The 24829-nt window shown below is 55.2% G+C and overlaps 1 protein-coding gene across 1 annotated transcript; it reads right to left on the bottom strand.

Annotated features, from left to right (window-relative positions):
* Positions 1-1504: 1504 nt before the first annotated feature.
* SIK1 (salt inducible kinase 1) lies at positions 1505-13165 on the bottom strand. The gene is made up of 14 exons (XM_070407110.1): positions 13034-13165; positions 12349-12516; positions 11728-11844; positions 9222-9285; positions 8888-9049; positions 8601-8725; positions 8380-8503; positions 7529-7749; positions 7068-7217; positions 6510-6632; positions 6172-6385; positions 5370-5648; positions 4456-4687; positions 1505-3983 (listed from the first exon to the last, which is right to left on the bottom strand). Exons 2-14 carry the CDS (start codon positions 12502-12504, stop codon positions 3599-3601), a joined length of 2352 nt encoding a protein of 783 aa, XP_070263211.1. The 5' UTR covers positions 12505-12516; positions 13034-13165; the 3' UTR covers positions 1505-3598.
* Positions 13166-24829: the final 11664 nt, after the last annotated feature.

Genomic DNA, 24829 nt, shown 5'->3' with positions numbered 1-24829 from the left:
AGTATATGACGTTGTAACTGTTGTCAATCAAGTAGCCCTGACAACAACCCTCCTCATTGGCTGGGCCTCCTCCCCCAAAACTATGAGATCCCACTGGCCTCTCAGACCCACTGGCTGCATTGAAGCAACACTCACGCTTGTCATCCCACACATACAGGCTTGGAAACATATTCCGAGTTTCCACAAATTCCCTGCGCATCTGCCTCCTATGGCGCCTCTCCTCCATGCTTTCGCTCACTCAGCCCTCACCCCGGAGCCCGGCTCTCAGGAGGAAGCTGCTGTGCCTCCCTGGGCATCTCCCCCAAAAGGGCCTTCTTTTCATTGTAGTAAAATGCACACAATACAGAATTTACCATCTCAACTATTTTTAAGTGCACAGGTCGGTGGCATTAGGTACATGCACACTGTTGTGCAACCATCACCACCATCCATCTCCAGAACTTTCCATCCTCCCAAAACTCTGCCCGCTCTCCTTTCTGTCCCTCGGAGCGACTCCTCCGGGGCCTCAGGGAAGCGGGAGTCACACAGCCTTTGTCCTTTGTGCCTGACTGTGTCCTGAGCATGATGCCCTCCAGGCTTCTCCACGTAATACGTAATACGTCAGAATTTCCTTTTTCAGGCTGAATACCATCCCATTGTGTGCATGGACCACATTTGCTGATCTAGTCGTCCTTGGAGGGACACGTGGGTGCTTCCACCCCTTGGCTGTTGTGACTAATGCTGCCTCGAACAAAGGTGTGCAGGATCTGCTCCCACCCCTGCTTTCAGCTTGTGTGTCTGTGCCCAGAAGTGGGATTGCTGGACCATATGGTGATTCTGTTAACTTGCTAAGGATCAGCCAGACTGTCTCCAACCAGCAGCACACGGCAGTTCCAATCTTTCCCTTGCCAACGCTTATTTTACAAAATTTATTTTTTATAATGACCATTTGAATGGGTGAGAAAAATTAAAAACTTTAACCAAAAAATATTTTCCAGGTGCAGGATGAAGAGGATCCTTTGTTGTTTAGGTGGCCACGTCTGCCCTCCTGCTAGGTGGCAAAGCCAACTTGAACAGACCAGGAAGTCTGGCTGTCAGTCTTCCGAATCCCTGACTTGTCAGTGGGTTCAGAGACCATCAAGAGGAAGAGGAGTGAATGGTGCCTGGGAAGAACCAGCTGCGAACAGACGTGGGTGTTTGGAGGTTCAGCGGATTAGCAGAGCCTGCCCCCCAAGAAGGGGCCTGAGAGCCTGCGAGGCCTGGCACACATCCTCAATGCCAACCTCAGGCCACTCCTCTCTGTACCCTGACCACCCTGTGCCCACACCACTGCCAGGCGAGGGGAGTGGCGTCTGCAGCTAGGTGCTGCCAGTTCTTTGCGGCCAGGCTGAATGCAGTTGGCACCAGGCCCTCTTCTTTCGATCTGAGCCGTCAATGAGCCTGGAGGACTTGGCCTCTTAGTGAAGCGGCCGGAAGGTACGCCCCAGAGAACCACGGGAAAAAGTCAAGGTTTTTCCCTCCAATATTTTATTTAAATATTAAATTAAAAAACATACATCCACTAATCATTTGGCATACATTTGTCATGTTAACATAAGAAACAAAATAATCAATTCATTTATAGTAAAAAAAACAACAAACCAAACCATATACATCTTAATCAGATCACAGAGTGCCTTTGAACGGCTACCGCATTCATTCGGGAACAGCACTGTGGAGAAACCTATAAAACACACGTCACACACACTTAAACAAGACACACACCTTGACTTACAGCAACGAGAAAGAAAACCACGGTGAACGTAAAGTGCTTGTCATTGTTCTGAGGCCTTTGATCTCTGGGTTAGAACAGAACTGATTTTCAAACGGGAAACTGGTTCTGTGTTGGACTCCACGTGCTGCTGTCTCTGTGAGGAGGCAAAGGCCCATGACCCCAGGTTCTCTCTCTGTCCCCAACCTTCCTTACAAGTCAGCAGAGGCCTCGGAGAGTTCTCAGCGGCCAGGCGCAAGGACAGTCCTTTGCCCCCATCATTGAAGCAGCCACAGAGCAGCAGCAGTGGTGGCAGGAAGGACAGTAGCAGCAAGCTGGGCAGACGCAGACGGAGGGCCAGGAGGGGCCGTGTCCTCTCTGGGCCACCACCTCCAGCCCTCCAGAAACTCCGGTGATCTTTGGCTTTTATAAATGCCGACCTTCCCCTGCCATCATTACCTGTTAATACTGAGGGTGTAAGAGCCAAGAGAGCTGAAGGCACCTGGGGTAAAGGACCAGTGCTGACCAGGCAGAGGGAGCACGCAGTAGCGTCCTCCCTGCACGCAGAGGCCCATGGCCACCTGAGCCACCACCTGGGTCTACCTGCCAGGTAAGGGCAACTTGTCTCCCTCCTCCACACAGACCTGATGTAGCACTTTGTAACATTGCCAGAGGGGAATTTAAACCAGGAACACAAAGGTGTAGTAAAAAATATAAAAAATAAGTAGTGTCTGTCTATTATACACATATACAGTATTTGCTTAAAAAGGAACAAAACTTGAACAATAATGACCTGACCTCTCATTCCGTTTTCTTGAACAAAAGCCTAACAGGTATGGGCCTGGGGAAGGTGGGGCTGCCCGACAGTGACCCGTGAGTGCAGGCAGTCGCCGCCCACTGTCCGTCCCAGCCTCACTATATTGCACATCCCCCAGTCAGTTGTTCTTTTTGGACCCTGATAATGAAATGCGTAAAAACGTAATTAGCAGCGGAAATAACATGTGCGGCAGGAGGTAACTTCCCTCGCAGGCACCCAGGCCCTGTGCCAAGTGCCAGGACAGAGCCTACCCGCCCCTTTGAGGTTCTTTCTCGTGGCTCCTCCGAAGACTCCTGGAATCGACCACCAAGCAGTCCATAAAACTCCCATCTAAAACAAGAAAAAGCGAGCCTCTGTGTTCTGACTTCAAGGGAGAGAATTCCAAGAATTTGCAGATTATCTTCTCCTGGGCTGGCCATTAGAGCTTTTTAAAAACTTATGTATAAAGCACAAAGTTCACAGCTTTCATTCGAAGCACAAATGTTTCAGGAAGTGGAACTGTTCATTAAAAAAGGATGCTTCTCAACCCCGCACGTGCACACACGTGGTGGAGGTGCACACATTTGTTCCCACTTTGTAACATTGCCAGAGGGGAATTTAAACTAGGAACACAAAGCACGTGGCACGTGGCTCACACTGTGGCTTTGTCCAAGGCAGTGCCCTCCGTGACCCGACGCGCCCATGGACGAGGGAGCTGATGGTCCCCTCCTGCCGCCACCTGACCCACGGTGGCGCTGGCCTGTGAGCAGGGCCAGCACTGTCCTCTGTCTTGTCGCTTCCCTCCTTCTCCCTCCTGTCCACCCACCCCCACAACACACCCTCAATTATTATTTTTCTTCAGTAACTTTCCAGTCCCTACTCACAGCAGCAGCTGTTCAGTGCAAGGAGAAAATAAAACAAAAATAAACTAAAAAGCCAAAACACCAAACGTATTGCTTGTTTTGCTTCTCAGAAGTTATTGGCTTTGAGTCCGGAATCGCCTTCACATACTCTTGAGATTATTGCTTCGAGGAGTCAGCAGCCCATGCAGAAGGAGGGTGGCGTGGTAGCCCTCACTGCACCAGGACAAACGTGCCCAGCTGGCCCGAGGTCAGGTCCTCCATCTCACAGTCCCCCTGCGGCAGCCCCATGGGGTCGAAACCCGAGGGCAGCATGGCAAAGTGCGGCTGCAGGGGTGTGGCGGCAGGGAGGGGTGCCGTGGCACTGCTGATGTGCAGGTGGGTGTCCAAGAGGTGGGCCGCCGAGGCCACCGGGGAGATCCCGGCCTGGAGGAGGTGGGGTGGCAGCAGCGGGCCAGGCCCCAGCCCCAGGTCCTTCTGGAGTCCCGACACAAGGAGGGCACTGTCACAGGGGGCCAGGACCAGTGGGACTGGGGGCAGCTGGGGAGCCTGCTGGCAGCTGGGCGGGGCTGCTGGGTGGTGCTGTAACTGCAGCAACCTGGAGGGACACGAGCAACAGGGAGGGCAACAGGTCACTGCCAGCTCTGAGCGCTGCTTCTCCTGACAAGTTCCACCCGGCCAGGCTCAGACACCATCGGTTTCCACGCCCCATGGAAGTGCCGGCTGGAGCTGCCCAGAACACGAAATGCCGTGCGTGACTAATCCCCTGAGCAATTCCTGACATTTCCATTCTCTGTCGTGCTTTTGCAGCAGCTCGGAGATGCCAACCAGAGGTGACATTCTAATTCATGCCCCCTCCATCCCCCACTTACAGGCTTCAAAGTGACAAAACCTGACTGCTCCCCACCTCTGCCACCATCTGCGGGAACAAGGCCCACAGATCTCCCCACACTTGGGGTAGGGAGGCACACTCATCTGATCACATGGAGAAGGGGGAACTTAGGAGACAGAAATCCCAGTGGACCTGAGTGCTACCAAGGTCACGGGCGACTAGTGCAGAGCAGGCATACCTTTGCTGGTGCAGCACCTCCTCCAGCAGGCTCCTGCCCTCCCGGCTGCTGGCCCCGCTGCCATGTAGGCCCGGGCTCTGAGCGGGCAGCTGGAAGGCGCTCAGGCCTCCCCGAGTGGCCCGGCTGGAAGAGGGCTGGCACACCTGGCGAGCCAGCCCCTTGATCTTGTTCAGGCCCAGAAACCCTTTGGTCCTCGCGTTCTTCCTCAGCTGCTGCCGAAAGGCTTTCAGGCCTGGGGAGAGGCAGATGAAGATGGTCTATGGCCCTCCATCCCCAGCCCAGGACCAGCAGCCCAAGGCTGGGCTGGGGTTCCCAGATGGAGGGGAGGAGGGAGGAGGAACGGGCAACATGAAAATGATGGATAAAAGGACTGGTATGCTTTCCTACAGGGCTGAGGGTGCTCTCTGGTCATCTAAATACTTTCCATGACCCCTCCACCCCCCATGCAAGGTTAGGAAGTCATCTTTAAGGTTGGATTTGGGGCAGCAGTTCCAGTACGGAATAGGCATGCATCTGGGCAGACTGAGATCCTCTGTGGAAAGGCAGAACAGTGCCACGGAACTAGGGAGGGAGCTCAGGGCTCCCAAGCCCTGGGTGGCATGGTGGGAGCCCAGGCAGCCAGGTGTGGAGGGTCCCTCCCTGACCCCACCCCTCTCTAGGGCAGGAGCTGCTGCTTGGCACCCAAGTGTCTCTTGAGCTTCTAAGACCAGCCTCTAGAGGCCAGGTGACTTTGTCCCAGGACACCAGGCTGTCCAGAACCCGGTGGCCCCTTCGATCTGCTCAGGGAGCATTGCTGCTCAACCCAGGCCCAGCTAGGGGATGGGGGAACCTCTGCCATCCAGAACAAAGGGACACCTGCCAGGGCACACGGCATCTGGAAGGGAAGGTGGGAATGAGAGTGAAGGAGAAGTCACCTTGAGTGAGTGAGGTGTCCGAAGCCCTCCGGCCTTCCTGGAAGCTGATGGGGAGCAGGGCAGCTCCTCCCAGGGCCCCCTGCGCCTGCAGCACCGGGGTGGCAGACTGGGCCCCCAGCAGTGGCGAGGCCAGTTTGAGTGGAGAACAGGTGCCCACCAGCCCCTGAGCAGCCAGGCATCCACTAAGCCCCGCTGGGCTATCCCCCGCCGAGAAGGTCAGACAGCTGTCAGAGCTGGTGCCTTCTGAAGGACTCGCCGACGAGGAGGAGATGACTATACCTGCAGAAGGAACAGGGTGCTCTTGGGGGGGGGGCACAGGCTCCCCACGGCCCATGCAACCCACTAGCACCCACGTCACATTCCCCATGCCCCTGGCAGTGACTCTCAGGCCCTTGGGTAGCCCTTGAGCCACTGACAGAGGCAGACAGCTGTACTGTCCACCCCACATCTATCCTCAACCTTGGGGGAGTGGGAGTCTATGACAGCCAGAGGCCAGGGAGCCCTGACAGCCAGCACAGGAGTCCTGGCTGCAGGTGATATGTGGAGCTGACCCAGGACACAGAAGGGCCAGGGATGAGGACCTGTCCTCCTGGCACCTGGGGGCAGCTAACGCCCACTATCCCCACCATGGAATGACCTCCTGGAGTGTCTACGTGTGATCCTTGTGGCCTTGGGGGTTAAATCCGAGAACTGTGATAAGAAGAAACCACCCAGCATAAAAGGTGTGTTTTGCATCAGCCCCTTGTAGTCCCAACCATAAACCCGCCCACCAGGCTGTGCTCCTGCCCACGTGGACACTTACATGGAGGGATACATGGGGAGAAGGTGGAGACCTCGGCCAGTGTGTGCCTCCGGACCGTGCTGCCAGGCAGGGGTCTCTGCGCCTCTGGATCCTCTTTCAGGCCCTGGCCCTGCCTGACCTCCTCACTGATGGTCGTGTCCAGCAGGCTGCTGGGGGAGACCGAGCGATGCCGGAACACGCCGTTGCAGTTGGTGTCCACAGGGAAGAGCCAGGGCTGTGCGGGAAGGAAATGAACCAGTGACCCTGGGGCTCTGGGTGACCTGGTATGGGTCATCACCACCACTGGGAATGAGATAAGCCCCCGCCCCAGACGCCGCCCTTCGCAGACGCTCACACACCTGGAGTGAGCTGTGGAGGTCACAGTCCATTTCGGCCTGCAGGATAGACTGCCCCAAGGTCTGGGGCTGTGGGCACAGCAGAGCGGACCGGAAAGCATCACCGGGGAGGCCTTCCTGAGGCACCTGTGGGCCAGCATGGAAGGACAGTAGCTATCAGTGGCTCTGAGATAACCTCGAGCATCCCAAGAAAGACCATGCTGGCCTCACTCTGGCACTAGCAGATGTCAGCCACCAGCTGACCAGACTCAGGACACGTGCACCCTCCCTCCGAGGCTGCGCATACGGAAATGACCAGGGGGAGGCACCGAGAGGCCAGCACCAGGGTCGACTGGCCACAAGCCGGGCCTGACCCCCAACAGAATGACCAGCACCCCCTCTTCTGCATCCTCTGGTCTGGGGCCCACAGGGGAACCCCTGCCCCCACCCAGGGCTTAATGGATGGGGGACAAAATGAACAGGGGAACAGGGGCTCAGCCTGTGTCTGGCTCCCAGGCACATCTGAGCAAGGGATTCCTAACTCAGGGGACACAGGTGGGGCTTTAGGAGATTCCCCCTCACCTCCAAACTGCTGTGGTCCGAGCTCCTGGGCCTCTGCTGCCGGGCCGGGCCCGGCCGGGCCGATGGCGGGGTGTTGCGGTACTCCTTCAGCCGCTCCAGGAGGAGGTAATAAATGGCTGCGAAGTGATTATAGCTGCTGTTCTGCAGTGACTGGGAAGACAGAGGCAGAGAAGCGGGTCAGAGCCAGGCCAGAGGAGAGGACAAAACAGCAGGGTGGCCGTGTGCAGGTGGCACTCGGGACGGCTCCTCGGGTCACTGAGGCTCCCCGACAAGGCTGTTCCCAGGGTTATTCTTGGGTGGCCCAGAATATCCTTTAGAAGAGTGGACAAGCTGGCCCTTAAATTAGCCCGTGTTCCCATTTTAACTCAACTAGCAACTGACTGCTTTTCCTGATAAAGCCGTCCCGTCCCCCTCCCCGACCCAAGAACAAGCAAGGTGGGGGGAGGACGGGCAGCGCTCACCTCCACGGTCCTCTGCCGGTCCACCCCGAGGGTCTGCATGATGCCCAGCACCTGCTCGTCATAGTCGCCCAGGTTGGAGTTGTAGCTGAGAGCAGCGCTGGTGGGGCGAGTGAGTGGCAGGGTGGGGTCGGCCTGCATCCACTTGTGCTGCCGGATCTGGGCGATGCTGATGCGCTTGGCAGGGTCCACCACCAGCATGCGGCGGATCAGCGTCTCACAGTCTGGGGGTCAAGGGAGGCGCACTGAGCCGGGCAGACCGCCTGTGCACACGGTCCCCACCGCCCACTGGGTTGCCACCTCAGCCCTGCAGGGAACGAGCTCCCTTCAGTGACCATTCTAAAGACCACCAATGCCAGGAGCACTGACTGGGCCAGTGGCTCAGACCAGCCACCAGAGAATGCCCCCCACCGAGCGGCGGGTCTCTGAGTGGGACACAGTCCTCCTAATGTCCCTACAGAGACCACTTGGCTCCCCGTGCTGCTGTGACCGCACAAGTCAGTGGACACCTTTATTGAATGGAAGAGGAAAGCACGAGTGTGGAGCAGGTGAGACTCGGGGGGTCCTGGGCGGGGACTCCAGAGACCAGGCCTTCAGCCAGCTCCAGGAGACACCCTCAGAGGAAGGCACCTGTCCGGCCATAAGTAGGGCACTCAAAACACACCCCGTGGGTTGGGTTTCTTTTGCAGGTAAACACCCTACAGTAACACCGGCCTGACTCACAGACCCAGAAGACAGTCAAGCAGGCATTTCAGGAAATAAATTCCTCCACCTACTCCTCCTCCTGAACTCCCATTCCGGGTTCCCAACAGCCCCTGCCCGCCCGCCCGGGAGAAGGCGCGGTGCACACCTACCTCGAGACATGAAGAAGGGGATTCGGAACCGGCCCTCAAGCACCCGCTGCCGCAGGGCTGGCAGGCTGGGCCCGTCAAAGGGGAGAGACCCGCAGACGAGCACGTACAGCACAACGCCAAGGCTCTGCAAACAACCAGACAGCACGGTCAGCGCCTGCTCGCCCTGCTGGTGCACACAGCTCTAGCACGGGCACCTAACACGCTGCGCACAGGGCTCCTACCCAGATGTCGAGCTGGGGGCCTTCGTACTCCTTCCCCTCAAAGACTTCTGGAGCCGCGTACGGGGGGCTCCCACACCATGTGGACAGAGGCTCTCCCAACTTGTAGAAATTCCCAAATCCAAAGTCTGAAAGACAAAGAAACAGATGATGAAGTTGTGGTGGAAACAGTAGGGGCCTCGGTTGCAAAAGTGTCCGAGCAAAAAGCACCAGGACCCTGGCTTGCATACGCCCCCCTCCCGCAAGGCAGCGCTTCCTGGGTGTGGGGGTGCGGGGGGCGCCCTCCTCACCTGCCAGCTTGATGTCCATGTTGCCATCCAGCAGCAGATTCTCGGTCTTGAGGTCCCGGTGCACGATGTGATGGCTGTGGCAGTACTCCACGGCCGACAGAATCTGCCAGAACTTCTTCCGTGCTTCACTCTCGCTTAGGTGCCCATTGGAAGTCAAATAATCTGAGGAGCGACAAAACAAAATTATAGCCTCCAAGTCCACAGTGCAGCCGCCGTCGGGGGCACAAGTGAAGAATGCTGTGGGAGTTCAGGTGGGTAGACCCCAACGTTGGAGGAGCAATTCCTGACAAGTGAGCACCATTGGTTTTCAACAGGTATGAAAAGTGTGGCTTACCAAACATTTCTCCATTTTTTGCAAATTCAGTGACAATGTAAAGCATATCCTTTGTTTCCATTACCTAAAAAAATAAAGACCTAAACATTAAACCACACGAAGAGCGAACATACCAGACGTATCAGTAATCTACCTGAGCCCCAGGGAATTAACTTCTCCAGATGAGTGCATTCATTATTTTTGGAAAAGAAAAACAAACAAACAAAAACCTTCTGCAATAAAGAAACACATCAGGGGATTCCTACTCAGGAGAGTTCTTTGAAAGTCAGAGGTGACTCCTCACTGGCCTGCCTGGCCTGCTATACCTTGGCTCAGTAAAGGTCTGAGTGTATTTGAATTCTCCTACGTTGTAGTTTTAACTCACTTTGCCTCACCCACCAGAGGATTCTGGCGGCTACAGAAGTAAAAGCAATTCGAGAGTTCTGCTACAGCTTTCTTCTAGAAGCCTAGCAGGCAGCAGATTATTCAAGCCAATGGCCAGCACGGCTGAATAATAGATGGCAAATACCCCTTCCCCACATGCGTTGGTAACATGATTAAGTAGGCCACAAAAAGCCGGCTCTGCCGGGTGAGCCACAACAGTCTGCTCTGGGTACAGAAAACTACTCAGCATGTGTCAGCAGCAACAGCCAGTGTCAGGCACACCTTAAAGGTTCCCTTCCTGAGTGAGCATTTTCTTTCACTTTGAAATATTGTTTTGAAAGAATTTAAAACATAACTAAGAAACAAGGTAAAATTCAAATATTTGTACTGAAAGTAAAACGAACTCATATCCAGGTATTTTAAAAGGGAGACAGAGACATAATACATTTTTACAGAAAAAGATTTCTTCAGGGCTCAAAACATAGTTATTTAAAAAGAATACTTTAAACACAACTGCTTTGTGCTGTAAATTTGAAAAGCAAAGCAAACACCAGGCAGTTTAGCTAGAATTTTCACAGCCCTTGCCCTCGATGTGTGTCACTGAGTGACGAGTTCATTCCTTTTCTCAGTGAGAAAAAAGAAAAGAAAGACGGAGAAAGAATGAAGAGTGAATGTGCTTTAAGTTTAAAAAAAAAAAACAAAACCTCAAGGAAAGAGTTTAGTGTCTCACCAAGGTTCTGGGCCTGAGCCAGCTGGATGAAAATCAGATCCCATGTCAAAGCCAGGGCCAGAACTACCACTGCTGCCCCGAACAGTCAGAGCAGCACGCAGAGCAGTAAGAAAATTCACCCCAGGAGAGTCCTCACTTGGATCGTGTGGTCAAGGCATCGCTAACTGGGCTACTCCACATGGGGGCCAGCGGGTTCAGGAGGACAAGGCGGCCACGCTCTGGCTCATCCCTCCCACTCAGTCTAAAGCAGACAGGGGTCAGCCCGCTGCTGCGGAAACAGGCCGGGCACATTTCTCAGGCACTGACATCAGTGACCCAGGAGGAAACTTCCGACGCAGGCGGCAACTTACAAATGGCAACAGGAACAAAACACAAGCCAGAGAGCAGGTGACCAACCAGAGAGCAGGTGACAGGCGATGTGAGTGCCACACTCAACAATGATGAGTAAACTGTCATTCTGGAAACACGAGCCCCGATGACAACTTCTACTTTATTTTAACTGAGTAAAGAGCCGTCCGTGGGATAATTTTCAATTACAGTCCTGTCTCCTGCCCATTGTACGCCCTGCCAACTGCACAAACACTCCCACCATCCCATATTCATTTCAGTCTCTTGGGGTTTCATGAGAGTCATGAAAAGGAACTTATAGCCAAGACAACCGGACGGAATAGCGAGCATTTGCAAAGAACTTATTCTCTTGCACGAGACTACTTCATCGTCACAGAAATGGCCGCTAAGAAAGAGATTGCTTTGCTGTCCTAATTAAACCACCACTTCTTTTCCAAAGATGTACTTTATTAGTTTCAACAGGAGAACAAAACTAAAGTCACAAAACAAACCAACAAACGGACGGCGCGAAGCCCGTCCTTAACATGGATTAAATAGCTAGCTCCCTGCTCTCACCACAGCAAAATCTCCGTTTTGATGGGAGTTTACTTGGGGGAAGACAAGAGCTCACTGCTGCCTTTGAAAAGGTAAGTTTAGGAAAACTGGTAAAAGCAGCTGGTCTGAAAGTTTAATAATCTGCAAAGGCAGAAGTGTCTAGTTTCACTGGAACTTGTCCTTCTACACTAAATACTTGACTTGTGTCAATACATAGATCGGGTTGTTTATCTTCATAGTAAAGGCAACAACATCCCACCTCCATGCCTTTAAAACTGGAACAAATCATAATACTAAGTAAGATCTTCATGAAGCAAATCTCAATTATGATCCCAAAGCAAGAAAATAACTGTAAGTAAATCTTCACCACGTACAGACATCAGTCTATTTACCTTATACAACCAACCCCCTGACTCCCACATACACCCAAAGAGAGGGAGGCAGCCTCCAGAAACTGCAGACCTAGGTCGTTGGACATAAAAACGAAAGCACTTGCCAGAAGTCACAGAGAAAGGCAAACTGGGTCCTTACCTGATAAAGCTTTATGATATGGGGGTGATTCAGAAGCTTCATGATCTGAACCTCACGATATATTTTCTCCAAATTGCTTGAATCTAGGCGTGTTTTGTCGATTATTTTTATTGCTACCTATAGATTTTTAAAAAGAAAAAGGATATTTTGTGTGTTTTTTTTTTTCATTTAAAAAACCCTCTCACTTAACCTAATTTAAACATTTCATTTTTGCAGGTTAATTTCTAAAACACTTTGTCCCCAAGAAGTCACAAAAAGTTGGGGAGGGGGGGAGGGAAGGTGTGGGGAATAACCAAAGTAACCCTTCATATTACTTAAAATAGCCGAAGTTAAATAATTGTACTAAGTCTTCGCAGGCTCACTTGGAAGGGCGTTAGCTCTGGAACGAGAGCACTGCACCTCTGGGTTATTAGATCATTATCCTCTTTGCTGCCCCCTAATATTCGTACAAATTATGCAATCGTAATATAAAACATTTTCCTTCTCTACCAAACTAAAAATTGCCCGCGTTTAGACCTTCCACGATGGACCCTACAGGCAGGGGTCCCACCCGGCTGGCTGCCCCCAGGCAGGGTCCACCCCAGGCAGGGTCCGCTCCAGGTCGGCCCGCGCCCCACGCACCTGGGTTTTGGTGACTCGGTGCCGGGCCAGCTTCACCACCGCGAAGTTGCCCTTGCCCAGGGTCCGCTCGATGTCGTAAAAGCCCACCCGCAGGGGCTTCTGCGGGCCCTGGCTCACGCCCGCTGGGGCCGCGCTGAACTCCGACATGATCACCATGGCTCCGGGCACCTGCGGACGCAGGAAGCTCAGCGACGACCGGACTCCACGCCCGCCCGCCCGCCCCGCCGCCCGCGGTCGGCTCCACGCCGGTGCCCCGGACCCCGTCGCCCCGCGGGGCGCGCGGACCCGCTCCCACCCGCCCGCGATCGGCTCTATCCGGACCCCTGGAGCGCTTCAGTCCCGCCGGGCGCGTGTCCCGCTCGCCGCGGCCAGTGCCGTTCCGGTCCCCGTCCCCGAACCACCTGAGCCCCGCGGGCGTGTGGACCCGCCCCCGCGCCGGGCTCCTTCCGAACCCCTTGCGCCGCGGGCCGCGTACCCCGCCGCCCGCGGTCGTTCCATCCCGAACCCTGGAGCCCCGCACGCTCAGTGGTTCATGGACCGGCTCCCGCCGCCCCACAACAAAGGGGGAAACGGCGGCCGCGGGACGAGCGGCGTCCGGCCCGCACCCGCGGGGCCGCCGGAGACAGAGCCCGGAGCCCGGCCGCCTGCCCCGCGCCCCACGGCGCCACCCCGGCCGCCGCCTCACCTCCGCCGCTCCTGGGGCGCCGAGGCTAGGACGCCGCTCGCGCGGGCCCTGCCGACAGCTCGGCCGCTCGCGTGGCTCAGGCTCCTGCTGCTCGAAGCTCCACCGCTGCCGCCTGTGCCTCCGGCCTGGCCTCGCCGCATGTCAGCTCTGAGGCCGCGCCGCGAACCCGGCCGCACGCCCCGCCCCCCGCGGGCCCCGCCTCCGGGCGCCCCGCCCCGCCCCCGCCCCGCCCCCGCCGGCCCCCGCCCCTCCGCGCGCTGGGTTGATACAGCCCCATTGACGTCGTTTTGACGCCGGAACGACGCGTGGCTCAGCGCCAGGCGGAGGGAGAGCGGGAGATCGGGCCGTTGCCAAGAGACAGGCGGCTCTGACGCGCGCGCTGATGAGGCCGTCGCCCTGGCGACCGCGGGGCAGTGACGTCAGGGGCGTCGGGCGCCTAAGGCCCGTGGAGGTCCGCCCGCGCTCGCGTTCCCGCCGGCGCGCGCCCCCTACCGGGCTTCGTGGGCGCTGCGAGCGGCTTAACCCTTAGGCCCCCGCGTTTGCTGGTGCCTCCTCTTCTCGCACCCACACCCAAAAGGCTTGTAGCTAGTGCGGTTCCAAAAACCCCGAAGTGCAGCTCAGCTGGGTCCTCTTTGGACTCCTACTCCAGGGTCCCGATTATCGGGGTACGTGTCCCATGTGTCCCCCAATTTCCGTCGGAAGCGCTAGGCCCTGGAGCCTCTATTAGGGAAAGTACCAGGTGAGGCTAGGGAAACCTCGAAGAATGAGGCCGCAAGGCAGTGACAGCCTGCTGGCCTCCACTGAGGGAGCGCACGCCACATCCTGGAGAGGGGCCGCCCACCGCCAGGGACCCTCTGGAGCATGGCAGCGATATATTCGAGAACCTTGGGGCCACCCAACGTGGATTTCTCTTGGTTTGTGCGAATCTTAATTGTTCAGCAAGTTAGAAACAAGTGCAAGAAAGCTGGTCAGCATCTCTTCCAACTGACCACCAGGACCAGGGTTGGCGTCCTAAGCGGTTGCTGGTGCCCTAAGCGGTTGCTGGTGCTGCAGCCCCCAGGGCGCGGGAGTGGGTTCTTGCCCCACCCCAGGCGAGCCCTGGCCTTTCTCCATCAGATACACTGTCAGAAGCCAGCTGATTGCAGAGGAAGGTCTGGGTCCTTTATGATGGAGCCACTTTGATGAAGGAACTCAGCAGGTTGGAGAGAGGAAGAAAGGCCCAGCAGGCTGGTTTCCAGAGGGCCACGTGGACATGGACTCTGCTCCCTGAGGTCTTCAGGTTCTCAGGTTCTTGGGACCAGAGTCAGCAACACCCTCAGTGCAGCACATGATGGCCCATTTGTGTGTGCGTTCATCGGACAAGTGTCCATGGAGGACCAGCTGCGTGATCTGTACACAGACAGCAAGAGGACCCTGCCCTCGGTGGAGCAACCCCCTGGAGAGGGCCAATGGGTGCAGTCAACAGTGGGTGAGGACTTCACCCCTTGGCAGACTGGACGCTTGGCGGGTTCCATGGCATTTTGTCTGCTATCTGGGCCACCTCACTGTTTCCCCAGAGCTGCAGGGAGCAGTGGGGCAGGACCTATGCCCCTTAGGACTGAGGTGCCTGGTGGCCTTATCCCACTAGAGGGGAGGGATTGAAAGTGGCAGCGGAGGACAATTTGCATTGATATCGCCGCTCACTTTATGTTCTTTATGGCTCATCACAAAATAAATGTTTTCTAAGGAAAGACAGAGGGCATTTTTTTTTTAAGTATTAGGAAGGCAGAAGTTTAGGATATCAATTCTGCATCCAACCCAGAATAATTTTTCCTTGCATTAAATAAAAACGCCACTTCACAGAAGGGGGTGGGGAAGAGTTAAGTGAAATGGATACAGAACTGGGAAACCTGGCAGAGGGGAGGCTGTGGTGTGCGTGTGCAGCTGCCCGAGGCGTGGCTCGCCTGCCAGGGCACCGAGGGGACTGGACGTGCTTCCCCTGGTGCACAATCGCCGGCCTGACCAAACATTTCCCAATCACCCCCTCCCTGGGTGGAGGTTTGTGGGTCAGTTTGTTTGAAAAGGCCTTTGAAGGGCACTGGTAGTCCCAAGTCTTTCTTGTCCTTCAAAAATGCCCTTGCGTTATCGGTCCCAGGTTTATCCAGTGAGAATTTGGAGGAATATTTTTACTTCCTTCTAGCTGAAGAGTTTACCACCGCTTTTGTCCCCTTCTGGGAGCCCCGCCAACCTGTTCCAAGGAGAACAGGAAGAAGAACGAAGAAACCAGGGACCTGAATACACTCACCTGCTGTCTCTCCTTTTGTGACTTCAGAGTTTTCCTCCTGCTCATCTATCCCCTCCCACCCACCTGCCCCAGGCCTGGCCCCGACTCTTTTGAAAGGTCTTAGGTGTTTGCAAACACCTGGCTGGCAGTTTGGAAACATTTTGTCATCGTTGAATAAAAACTGCATCTGAGGCTAACTTCCCAGAAAGAGTCCCTGGACCCAGGTGCACTTGGCCCCTGCTCCCAGCCCTTCCTGAACAGCCCTGTGTGGGCTGTGGTCCCAAACCCTTGGTGGGAGCCTGCTCTTGGAGAATGCAGGCAGGGCAGAGGCCAACGGTGCCATCTCTCCCAGGGGGCTCCTCCTGGCAACACCATGAATTTGCCGCTAAGGGGTCTCTGCTTGAGTGGGGAAGGCTCCGGGGCGGGGGGGGGGGGGGGGGGGGGGGGGGAGGGCAGGTCCTAGCGGCTTCTAGATGGATCCCAGCAGCATCAAGTGGGAACAAGATGAACTGCTCCCTCAGCAGAGTATGTTCCTATACACTAGTATTAGCACTTTGTTTTTCCAAGTAGAAAAGTCAGTAGAAAATGTTCGGCAGAAACAACAGAAATATGTAAAGATGAGAACAGAAAGCACTGGTGATGCTACTGACGGCTCAGAGTTTTCCACCCGGTCTCTGTCAGCACATGACTTCATCCTGCCTTTTCCGCAGCCGCATCAAGGACTTGCCGTGTCATTAAATGGTCATCAGACCATGAGTGTTAGTCGTCCGCCTGGAAGTGGCTGTACCTTCCCCTGCTTAACCCCTCCTGTTCTCCCCCTCCATGCTGACATCTTGGTCACTCTGAGGGGCCTTTCCTCCCACATTCTCTGGAAGACTTGCTTGTCTGAGAGCAGCCAGGTCAAGACTGGATGCCTGGTCCAGCCTGCCCAGGACCGCCCAGCCCGGGAATTCTGGAGGCCAAGAGGGGAATCTCATAACCCGAGGGGCTTCCAGATGCCACTGGAGACCTGCAGGCTCAGGCCACCGCAGCCAAGCACCTTGTCTCCGTTGCCAAGGTGACTCGGAGGCCTCTGATTGCCCAGGAGGACACGTGGCACCTGGCTCCGCATCCAGGTTTTTTGGTGCAGACTGCAAAGGTGCTCTCATTCTTCCTGACCTGGTTCCCATGGTTTTTGGTATTGTGGCTGTGTTGTTCGGTTAAAAAGAACACACAGATATTTACGTCATGAGGAGGCAAAGACGTCATCAGCATCAACTAATAAAAACGACCATAAACTAGCCCCCAGACCCAGCGCCCCATAATGATGCCTCACAGGGACATTGTGACAACTAATGGGCCATGCGAAGATGGAGGACGTGGGACAACACGAGACAAAGTCCATTGGCACCAGCACACCCTCGTCATGCTGCATCTCCACCGGGATCCCTGCCAAGCCAGGTGAACAAAAGTTTGGTGAAGGGGGGAAACTGCTTAGAACAAGGTGAGAGGTTTGTTTGTTGTTTTTAAAAAAAATGCTTTTATTGATTTCAGAGAGAGGAAGGGAGAGGGAGGGAGAGATAGAAACATCGATGAGTGAGAAACATCGATCAGCTGCCTCCTACACATCTCCTACTGGGGATCAAGCCTGCAACTCGGGCATGTGCCCGGACCGGGAATCAAACCGTGACCTTCTGGTTCATAGGTCGACACTCAACCACTCAGCCACATCAGCAGGGCGAGGTGAGAGTTTTAAGGTGGGCAGACCCTCTCAAGACCAGCTGTGCCAGGAAGAAGGTCTAACCAGCCCTGCCTCAAGGCCAAGAAGCTCTGGGTCACCCCAGGACCTGGAAGGAAATCTCTAGAATCTTCTTCTCTCAAATAAAACACAGACACAAAATCAGCAGGTCAGGTTCAGGACCTGGACCACCAGGACTAGAGCCACAGAACTCGAAGATCCCCACACCAGCTGGGTGGCTTCAGCTTTCTCAGAACCGGTGCCCAGGTGGACAGAGGGTGGGGCCGGCCACCTTTCGTTCCCTCGGCGCTGTCCCACAGCTGACATGAGGTGCTATGGGATGATGTGATGGGACTTGCTCCATGCAGAATCCAAAAGAAGCTTAAGCACCTAAGCAAAGAGAGGAAGCACAGAGGTGTGGGAGACCCAGCCCGCTTCCGTGCCAGTTCCATAGGGACAGAGGGAATCCGGGCTCTCTCAGGAAGTCCACCTCCGTCCAGGCCTGCAAATACCCCACAGGGTCCTGGCTGACTAAGGAACACTGGTTGAAAGCTCTGTCTCCCCTCACTGCCCGCGGCTGGCAGCCTGGAGCTGGCTCCCAGGACCTGGACGGTCAGAGCAGTGGAGGAAGCTGGGCTTTGTGGACTCTGAGAAGCTCACAGCCCAGTTCTCCATCCCCACTGTCAGCTCTGTTCCTGGGAGCCCCACCCACAGTCTCATCTCCATCACCTTTAAGAAGCCAGGCCCCCCAACCACAATGAGCTGTCACTTCACATCCATTAAGATGGCTATTACTTTATTTTTTACAAAACCTGAAAATAACAAGTGTTGGCGAGGATGTGGAGAAATTGGAACCCTCATGCACTGTTGGTGGGGATGTAAAATGGTGGGGCCACTGTGGAAAATGGGGGTGGGTGCTCCTCAAAAAATTAAACATAGAATCACCATAATATCCAGCAATCCCACTTCTGGGCATAGACCCAAAGGAAGTGAAAACAGGAACTTGAACCTATATTCCCGTGTTCATGGAGGCATTATTCACAACAGCCAAAAGGTAGAAACAACCCGTGTCCGTTCACAGAGGAAGACGAGGCCCAGCGCAGCTCCGGGTCAGGTTTGACTCCCAGCCTTTTACTTCTATTTTAAATTACACCTGTGACGCATGATCACGTTCTCCTGCAGAAATCAAACAGCACAGACAGACCCAAAGCCCTCCCCTCCTCCCCCAGGTGACACACTTCTTTCAGAGAGCTGGCACTTGCATACACCTTAGGGTGGACAGAAGCGTGGGTGGTGTGGGTGCCTGTGCATGTGGCATATGTGTGTGGGTATCTGTGTGGGTGCATGTGGCATGTGTGTGGGTGCCTGTGTGTGTGCATGTGGCATATGTGTGGGTATCTGTGTGGGTGCATGTGGCATATGTGTGTGGGTGCCTGTGTGTGCATGTGCACATGTGCGGGTATCTGTGTGGGTGCATGTGGCATGTGTGTGCAGGCACATGTGGGTGCATGTGGCATATATGTGTGGGTACCTGTGTGTGCATGTGACATGTGTGTGGGTATCTGTGTGGGTGCATGTGGCACATGTGTGTGGGTACCTGTGTGTGTGCGTGTGGCACATGTGTGTGGGTGCCTTGTGTGGGTGCCTGTGGCATATGTGTGTGGGTGCCTGTATGTGTGTGTGGCATATGTGTGTGGGTGCCTGTGTGGGTGCCTGTGGCATATGTGTGTGGGTGCCTGTATGTGTGTGTGGCATATGTGTGTGTGTGCCTGTGTGTGCATATGGCACATGTGTGTGGGTACCTGTGTGTGTGCGTGTGGCACGTGTGTGGTGCCTTGTGTGTGTGTGTGTGTGTGGCATATGTGTGTGCTGTTAGCATGTCTCTGGAACATGCATGCGGGTGTCAGGGGTGCATGTGCACACGTGCCTGGCTCTGGCTGTGGTCAGGCTGCACTCCCGCTTTGGAACTTTGTAGAACCGGGCCTCCTAGGGTGTCTGCCCCCACTGTTAACAATGAAAATGAATGTTCTCGGGGTTACTAGGCCTTGAACACCCCTGGGCTGGGCCCAGCTTTGGGGACCAAAGGCAGAACATTCCTCTGTGGAAAGGTGTGGGGTCGCCAGATCGAGGGCTGCAGAGGCGTGGACAGGCCAGGAGTCAGAGCCCCTAGCAGGACACGTGGCTTCTCCTTCAGAGGTCCAGCCCGGGCGCAGGCAGCCCCACCGGGAGCACGGCCTGACGGTCGGCCTGACCGGCCATGAGCAGGTCCATGGGTGGGTTTAGGTGCTGTGGGAGCATCCTGTGAGGTGCAGCGGGTGGAGGGGCTCCAGTCTCACCCCCATCCGTTGGTCCTTTGGTCCAGCTCTGGCCCTACCAGTCAGCAACCCACTGAGGGGAGCTCTCCCCCAAGGGCACTGGGGGCCCTGCAGCCCAGGAGATGCCCGTGGTTGGGTACCTAGGGGAGGGGGACCTGATGGAGACCCCACCCTCCAGCCATGGGGCTGAGAACCAGTAGGCTGGGGCCCTGAGACAGCTTGGCTCCACCCAGCCCATCTGGTGCCTTGGGTGGAGCTGCCCTCTCTCCTGCACAGGGTGGTCCTGGGGAGTTAGCTGGCACCACCAGGGCCAGCGCCACAGCTGGAGCCCAGCCGGGACCTCTCTGGTGTGGGTGAAGGCCTGGGGACAATGTCATTGCCATAAGGGCAAAGGCGGACGCCCAGCAGGGCTCAGCTGGTCCCAGGGCTCCTGGTGGTCAGGGGCAAGCCTGCCCTCCCCAGGTGACACCCACCTTCCTTCTAGATGGCTCAGTGGACCCGCCAGGTCTCTACCCACCCCTGCAGGGCTTCAGAGGGGAGGAGAGTGGAGAGAAGGAATCAGTAAAGCACAGCCCTGCCCATCAAGGCCTGATCTTAAATGCGCAGGGACTTAGGAAAACTTGTGGGGCTTTCCACAGGTTTTGCGAGGGCAGGGAAATGTGGTCAGCTTGTGGCATAGTTTGGAGAGATGTCAGAGGGCCAGGCTGGGTGACACGTCTGTCCCTGAACACTCGATCCTTATTGGAGTGTTGCCCTGCGAGGCTCACAGCGTGAGCGGGGAGACGGGTGGGGGTCAGATTCCAGCCTTCCTCCAACTGGCTGACCTAGAGCCGGTCAGGCAGCCTGGGGCGGGGGGAGGGGGGGGGGTGCAGGTGCTCTTCTCTGGGGCAGTCGTCGGTCCCAAACCAAACAGATAAACAGGGGGAGGAAGAAGGAAGCAGTGCGGGAGGCAGAGACCAAGAAACATCACTTCGCATTGAAACTTGGGCTGCGCAGGCTCTCCGGTGGACGGAGCCCTGGAAGGTTTTGGAAACAATCACAAGGTCGTTTTACTCCTCAGGTTTCACCCGGAAACACCAGCCGCGTAATCAGATTTAAGTTGTTTTATCTCTTCACCTGCAGTAAGGTTTGCGGTCTCTGTGTGGAGTGGTCATAAAATTGAATATGACTATTGTAAGAAATATATATGAGTAAGAGTCTATATGAAATAATAAGAGTTAGGATAATCCATAATTCTACCCCCCCCCTCCCCCCCAGATGCCACCACTATTATTATTTTGGCATATTTTTCCTACTTATATAAATATATGTTGTAAATCTTTTAAAAAATAAATGTGGATAATATTCTATGAATATGAACAGCTATATATCCTGGGGTTTTTTTTTCTATTTATATAAAGGAAATTTCCTTGTATCATATTTTATTTAAAGACATTGTTATCAATGTTTAATATCCCATTATGTCTAACATTTATTTAACATTTCTGCTATTTTTAGATACTTGTTGTTTTTATACATTATTATAAACAATGCTGTCATGGGCATCTTTTCCAAATCTCTTCATTCCTAACTGATGAATGGATGAATTTTCTTTTTCTTGTTTGTTTTTTGTTAATCCTCACCTGAGGATATTTTTCTATTGATTCATTTTTTATTTCTTTGCGAGAGAGTGGAAGGGAGAGGGAGAGCCAGAGAGAGAAACATTTATGTGAGAGACACATCGATTGGTTGCCTCACACACAGGCCTGACCAGGCTGTGGTTCCTTAGAACTGTGACCAGATGAGGAGCCACAGACTCCTTTGGGTAAAGGATTTTTTTATTTATTCTGAAAACTCTTTATATATTAAGGATATTAATTCTTTACATCTTCCTCATGCATATCTTTCTTATGTTCGTCTCTGTGTTGTGTTCCTGGATGCCAATGACTGTCTTTTGGGCCGTGTCACTGCTGTGGCGCCCTTACATACAGTGTCACTGCGGAATCACGCTAACGCAGAGGGTTTGTCGGGCCACATTTTTGGGGTGTGAACAATGCCATCAAGCAGAAGAGGAAAGAAACCCGTGTCGTGTGCTTAAGTAAACGAACTGGCATGTAAAAGCTTATCTTTATTGCTATAGACGTCACAGCTGAATGCTAAAGCAAAGGAACTGTTACTGGACCTAATAAAAGCGTGACTGTGCCTATAAAAGTCGCCGTGGTTGAGCAATAAAAGAGCATGCCAAGGGCTGCTTCTGCATGAGTAGGTCTCAAGTCCTCTCTCAATCTTAAAAACTCGATAAGGAGTGTCACTTTGAACTCGCTAACCTGAACTAAAGGTAAATAGGACGGTGGCCTGACCGCCCCGGTGGCTGGCACCGCCTGCCTAGGAGGAGCTCAGGCGGCCCCGTGAGACCCAAGGTCCAGCTCCTGGCACTGTCCTTCCGGCCCTGGCCCGCCCTCTCTTCCCTCTCCTCCCTCTTCTCTTCCCTTTTCCAAGGGGCAGATTCTAAAACCCCGAGGGAGCATGTCCCTGTTAAATCTTTGCTTTTCCCCCTTCGTTGTCAGGATCCCAGGTCATGTCATTGTGTTTAAATTCAAGGGTAACAGCATCTCAGAGGTTCCTGATAACAGGGCTGCACAACCATGGGCCAGGAGGACACATTCCTTTTGCACAGCTGCCAGGAATGAGAGCTGGGAGGGGCCTGCGGCAGGGAGAGCAGTGGAGGGTGTGGGGCGCTCACAGGGGCACCTGTGTTCCCAGTGACTGCAGGGATCTCCCTCCCTCCCCCTGCCCTGGAGGAGGGCACTTAGAGAGCATGCAGGGCCCTGCCACCCCTCAGGGTACAGGCCTGCTCAATCTTGTCCCCCTAAGAGCCCCTGCCCAGGAGGAGGTGTCGCCAGGGCCACAGAGCAGCACGTGGGAGGTGACTTGGAGGGGCAGAGGTGGGAACAGGGTGTCGCCTACTGGGATAGGGACCCGTTCAATGGAAGTATCCCTTCCCAGACAGGCATTGTATTAGCCAGGGTCCTCCAGAGAAACAGAACCATAGAACCAGTTGATAGGTCGGTAGATAAGTAGGTAAGGAGGTAGAGTTGGATAGATGACAGATAGATAGATAGATAGATAGATAGATAACAGATAGATCTATTGTGAGGAATTGGCTCACATGATTTGGGAGGCTAACAAGTCCTGAAATTGCTGTCTACAACCCGGAGACTTGGGAACTGGTGGTGAATTCAGTCCAAGTGTGAAGCCTTGAGAACAAGAAGCGCCCACGTTCTAAGTCCTGGTCCGAGTCCAAGGGAGAAGGGATGTCCCAGCTCAGCGGTCAGACAAAGAGCCGCTTCCCCTTCCTCCACCTCTAGGGAGGGAGCCCAGCAGAGACTCTGCTATCTCCACGCCACAGCGTCCTGCTGCTGCTGACTCAGAGCCGGACAGGACCTGAGAGAAGGGGCACACAGGGGCTGTGCCCCCACGTAACCCTCCTGCTACCCCTCCGGGGCTGCTTTGCAGAGTCACCAATTTCTTGGGGGGCTCGGCATTGACAGGGAGCATGACGCCTCCCCCCCACACCTGTGGTTTGTCCTGGGGTCTGCACAGCAGGGAGGGAGGGGCTGGAGCTGTCACAGAGCAGCAATGCAGGTCCCTATGTTTGTGATTTGGGGACCATGCTACCTTCTTGTAATTTTACTATGTTCAGTACATGTGATTCAATTTTCTTCCTTTATAGATTTCAAATACCTCCCTTAGGGTCAATAGGGACCCAAACATGCCCCCGCACAGACTCCCACGCTCTCCCACACACCCTCACAGATGTACTCACACACACACTTGCACACGGACTCACATGTGAATACATAGCTCCCTCTGCCAGCCCCTCCTCTGGCCCCCCGCACAGCCCCCAGGGCCCCCCACCCCCAGTATCCTTTCCCACTTCCCTTCGCAGCCACCTGGCATCGCTGCAGGCCTCCGGGCGGCGTGACAGAAGTCGTGCCAGCGTACACTTGGCTAACCCGTGTAAACACGCCTGTTGCAATATGCACAGGAGGCTGCCTCTCGGGCCTGCTGGACGTGCTTCCTGTCAGGAAGACTGTGGTCCTGAGGCCCATTAGGACGAGGTCAGCCGGCCGTCAACTGGCTCGCCCGGCAGGTCCCCTGGCTGCAGGAAGCGGCCGGGGCTGGGCCTGGCTGTCTACAGGGTAGGTCTTGGCCTTGCAGGTCTGAAAAGGCCAGGGAGGACCACAGCAGGCAAAGGTGCCCCCACCCCGTCAGTCCAGGACGTGAGTGCCCAGGAGAGAGACACAAGGGTCCAAGGGAAGAGGAGCAGGGTCTGAGCCTGAGCCAGAAGACGGCCAGAGGGCACAGTAGGAGCTCCTGGCACTGGGCTTCCTGCCCAGGCCTCTCCCCGGGTGTGGCTCTGAGGGCGCCTGAGACACACCCTCAACCTGACCGACCCCCTGCTGGGGGTGGCAGGCCCGGGTCCTTGGGAGGACACTCCTCTGCAGGGCAGCACGGAGGCTGAGGCCTTTGAGCCCTTTGTCCAGGCTCCCAGCAGGTGACCAGCCCTCCCCCGACCACCTGCTCTCAGGACCCCACTTGTGCGCTCCCACCACCCCACGTGACCCATCAGGTCCTCCAGGAGCTGTGGAGCGGCAGCTGCTGCAGGGAGCCTTCGGTCCACGCTCATTCACGCAGGGACAGCCTGTCTCTGACCTTGTCCCAGTTCCGGAGGCACTCGCCACGCCCTCCTGAATGCCAGCCTTCCACCTCAGTCATGAAAAGCTCGTCCAGGGCCCCAGGCCCTGGCTCCCAGGTGGCGGACAGGCTGCAGCTATCTCGGACAACGGCCTCACACGTTGGCTCTTGGGACGCAGTGAGGTTATTCTCTCTGGTCAGTGCCTCTGCCCCTGCCTGGGGCCTCTCCGGGCCGGTCCAAAACCCCAAGAGCCATGTCTGATCGACAGGGAGAGAGAGGGCGGCACAGAGGCACAGGGAGCCCTTTGTCATCTGGTCCCCGCCGCGTCATGGCACAGGCTCGGCCAGCCTCTGACATCACCGGGGGGAATTTATTCCTTCCTCGCTCAGAGCTGAGCCCATAAACCCCCACCTTATGCAGATCAGGTTGGAAATCACCTCAGCTGCAACTAATGGCTGATTTCATCAGCGGAAACTGTGGAACGCGGCAGGACTCTGCAACGATGCTACTCGCCTGCGGTTGAAAAGCTCGGAACAGTCACAGCCTTGAGGGAGCTGAGTGAGGCGACCCCTCAGGAATGCAGGGCCATCCCACCGCAGTGCCGGCCCCTCCCCCAGCGGGACTCCCTGCTGGCTTCCCGGGCACCCACCTTCAGGGAAACTGATACACTAAAATCCAAACGGAAATAAAACGCAAGTCGCTGAGGACTTAATTTCTTTGCAGAGTGGGACCAAAGGATTCCTTTATGTTGGACCTGACCAATGAATCCTCTTTCCCAGGAGCAAGGTACTATGGGTCGGGTCCCGCCGCACGCTCATGCCTG

Source organism: Myotis yumanensis, unplaced genomic scaffold (assembly GCF_028538775.1).
Source record: "Myotis yumanensis isolate MYYU_CA2020_CCGP unplaced genomic scaffold, mMyoYum1.0.hap1 SCAF_2, whole genome shotgun sequence".
NCBI lineage: Eukaryota > Metazoa > Chordata > Mammalia > Chiroptera > Vespertilionidae > Myotis > Myotis yumanensis.
The sequence above is the reverse complement of the archived record's forward strand: the minus strand, read 5'-3'. Positions and strand labels throughout refer to the sequence as shown.

What these genes read in the sequence shown, in the direction of transcription:
- SIK1 (XM_070407110.1), bottom strand. Translation starts at nt 12,504, where the DNA reads ATGGTGATCATGTCGGAGTTCAGCGCGGCCCCAGCGGGCGTGAGCCAG. An exon ending in ACCGAGTCACCAAAACCCAG is followed by an intron (nt 11,845 to 12,348) that starts GTGCGTGGGGCG and finishes AAAAATCTATAG; the next exon opens with GTAGCAATAAAAATAATCGA. An exon ending in ATATCATAAAGCTTTATCAG is followed by an intron (nt 9,286 to 11,727) that starts GTAAGGACCCAG and finishes TTATTTTTTTAG; the next exon opens with GTAATGGAAACAAAGGATAT.